We start from the raw sequence: 3,094 nt of genomic DNA on the forward strand, positions 1-3,094 counted from the left end.
AATAGCCAAAATATATAAAGAGCAGGAGAAGGCTAGCATTCCTAGAGTGGATTTATAGCACAGAAATACAATCATTTAGTCGAACACGCTGGACTCAGAGCCGATGGACATCAAAGCCGTCCCAAGCATCCCACTCATACATTGGACCCGAACCCGTTGGATGATCCCATCAGCCTATACAACAGATGGGTGTAGAATGGTCGTCCATTGCATTCAGGGTTAGATAACCGTCCAATCAGAGCAGGGCAGATTGGACGTACATTCCATTTGGTTTCAGACGTTGAACGTCCAATCAACCACGGAGTCAATTGACTTCAAACTTTGCATGTAGGCCGTAGAGGATATGAAATACAACATATCCAAATCAAAAGCGATAATTCCGCCCGGAAGGGGTTAAATTTTAGTGTCAAAGTCAATGAGTTGAGGTGCGATGTTTGATGGGGTAAGCCATCAACCCAACCAGACCCAACTAAATATCTATATTTTCACCCAGGCAACGGAGCGGTGCAAAGCGGTGCAAGATCAACAAAGTAAATTAAAATAGCAAAATATATAAAAAAACCGAAAGGCTTCATTCTGGAGTGATTTTAAACACAGAAAAACAAACATTAGTCGAACACGCTGGACCCAAACCCGTTGGATGTCAAACCCGTCCAAGGAGCCCATTCACCCATTGGACCCGAACCCGTTGGATGAACCCATCAACCCGTTGGAAGTCGAGCACGCTGGACGATTATATCAGAAGGTAGAGGGGGGGTTTCAAAAATATGGGAGTTTTAAAGAGCATTATCCCATACAATAATGGGCCAGGGTTAGGGTTACAAAGAGTGAGGGTAGAGGCTGGGGGGGAGGATGAGGTGGTCAGAGTCAGGGTTAGAGTGAGGGGTGTTCAGGGGTCGAACCCGTTGAACGAACCCGTTAACCCGTTGGACCCAAACCAGTGGGATGAAACCATTTAAAAGTCAAACCCGCTGGACATGCCCGTTGAAGGTTATAGGGTTAGGGTTAAACTATCCAAGTTATACATAGTGCGTGGTCCGACGCGCCCCCGTCCGATTTTCTCCGTCCCTGATTGGCCGCCCGTGCGTGCTCCCGCTCCCGCCTCCGCGTGCCCGCAGTGGGGCCCGGTCACAGTCGAGCTCCCTCTTCCTCTTCCCTTCTCATATCTCATGGCACAGATGCTGGTGGTACAGCAGGCAGTTCAGATGGCCGAGGATGGGCAGGTGGAGCACCCTGCAGATGCGCTGGATGCCATGCGTGAACGCTTCCTCCTCCCAGGAGTGGCTGCCCCCTTTGGCTGGGTGATCCGGCTGCGGACATTCGGCAAGCGAGTGCAGAACACCACCACAAGTCTAGGGTATGTCTACTGGAGCGATGACCAGCAGACTCTAAGCTATAGAGAGCTGCATCTAAGCATAGCAGGGCTCCGGCGCTTCGTGCGCACGCAGGTGGAGCTGACACAGCACAAGCTTGAGCAGCTCTTTCTTGTTCATGAAGAGGAAGCACGGGAGGTGGTAGTGCCACGCCTGGCACTGGCCCAGCTGGCGGACAGCCCTACAAACAATCAGCGCGGCTGGAACTTCCTTCAAGCACCGCAGAACTGCAAGGCCCTTCCAACCACAGGGGAGCGATGGCTGCTGGACCGAGTCCTCACAACAGACAGGCTCCGGGCAGAGTGGGTAGCTGTACGGCCATCTGATCATCAGGTGGTCTGGGACACAGCAGTGGTAGATGACTATCTGCAGCAGGTGGATGGATTTCTTGAGCAGCTGCTTCTTGTGGTTCATCTCACTGGGGGCCAGCCTGCGCGGGCCACAGAGCTGCTCAGCATACGGCACAGTAACACGGTCTGCGGCCGCCACCGCAGCATTTTTATTGAACATGGGCTGGTGAGCATGGTGACAACCTATCACAAAGGCTACAGCATGACCAACTCCACAAAGATCATCCACCGCTATCTGCCAGCAGAGGTCAGTGAGCTGGTGGTGTACTACCTCTGGCTGGTTCTACCTTTCGCGCGGGCGGTCCAGCGGCTTGCATATGGAGACAGTGATAGCCAAGGGGGGCTGCGGTCACCATTTCTCTGGCCGCGGGGGCATGGACCGTGGGACAGCAGCCGGCTGCGGGTGGTGCTTCAGCGCGAGGCAAAGACACACCTCCAGACCAAGCTCAATGTAATCACTTGGCGGCATGCCGCCATTGCCATCTCGCGTATGCACCTGTCCTGTGGAGGGTTCAAGCGGGAATATGGGGCAGATGATTCGGCAGTAGACCAGCAGGCAGGCCATGGATCCTGGGCTGCAGGTACAGTATATGCGCGGGGGCTGCAGGAGGCACCGGGCCACATTGAGGCACGGCGTGTGCGGTACCAGGCTGTCAGCCGGGAGTGGCATGAATTCCTGGGGTTTAACCCAGGCCCAGGGGTGCGAAAGCGGGCACGGAACATGGAAAACAGCGTTAGCAGAAAGGCTCAAAAACAGCAGCCATCATATGTAACAGTAGAAATAGATGACAACATAGAGCTATAAATGATAAAAGATATATATTTTTCTCATGCAATTCATTATGACCAGATTTCCAACTTCAGCAGCTAGCTGTCATCTTTATAAATTTCAATACAAATCAGCCTTTCACCTCCGTTATAAAATGTATAATATTATATTTTCATAGACAACTCATCACAACCAGACCTTAAACTTCAGTAGCCAGTTATATTATATATACAGAGTATGATATTTAATTTCAAGACATAATTTCATCAGAAAATCATATTATTACAACATTAAAGTAGATAAGTTGTTTTGCAGAGTTATCAATATTAAATATATAGGACTTTCTCCATGTCTAATGATAATCTCCGCATAAGTACGATGTTCCGTACTCCAGGATTAACCAAGACTGGATCTCTTGTGTGGAATTGATTGAACGGTTGCCAGTATTTATACAGAGCTCGCGGCTCCTGCAGCTCAGAGCTCCGCGGCTCTGAGCTCTCTACAGCACTCTGAGCAGCATCTAGAGTTGAATAACAGCAAAGAGGTTGCTGGCTACTAAATTTACATGGACAACTACTTCACCTCTGTTGCTCTATTCCGAA

General features: G+C 50.4%; 1 protein-coding gene across 1 annotated transcript; it reads left to right on the plus strand.

The window, feature by feature from the left end:
* Nucleotides 1-801: 801 nt before the first annotated feature.
* HCAG_09216 (predicted protein) lies at nucleotides 802-2,528 on the plus strand (the record flags this gene model as incomplete). Its single annotated transcript, XM_001535801.1, has 2 exons — nucleotides 802-811; nucleotides 1,030-2,528. The coding sequence occupies 2 exons, from the start codon at nucleotides 802-804 to the stop codon at nucleotides 2,526-2,528; spliced, it is 1,509 nt and encodes a 502-aa protein (XP_001535851.1).
* Between the last annotated feature and the right edge of the window lie 566 nt (nucleotides 2,529-3,094).

This window comes from Histoplasma capsulatum, genomic scaffold (assembly GCF_000149585.1).
Source record: "Histoplasma capsulatum NAm1 scaffold_72 genomic scaffold, whole genome shotgun sequence".
In the NCBI taxonomy this organism is placed as follows: Eukaryota; Fungi; Ascomycota; class Eurotiomycetes; order Onygenales; family Ajellomycetaceae; genus Histoplasma; species Histoplasma mississippiense.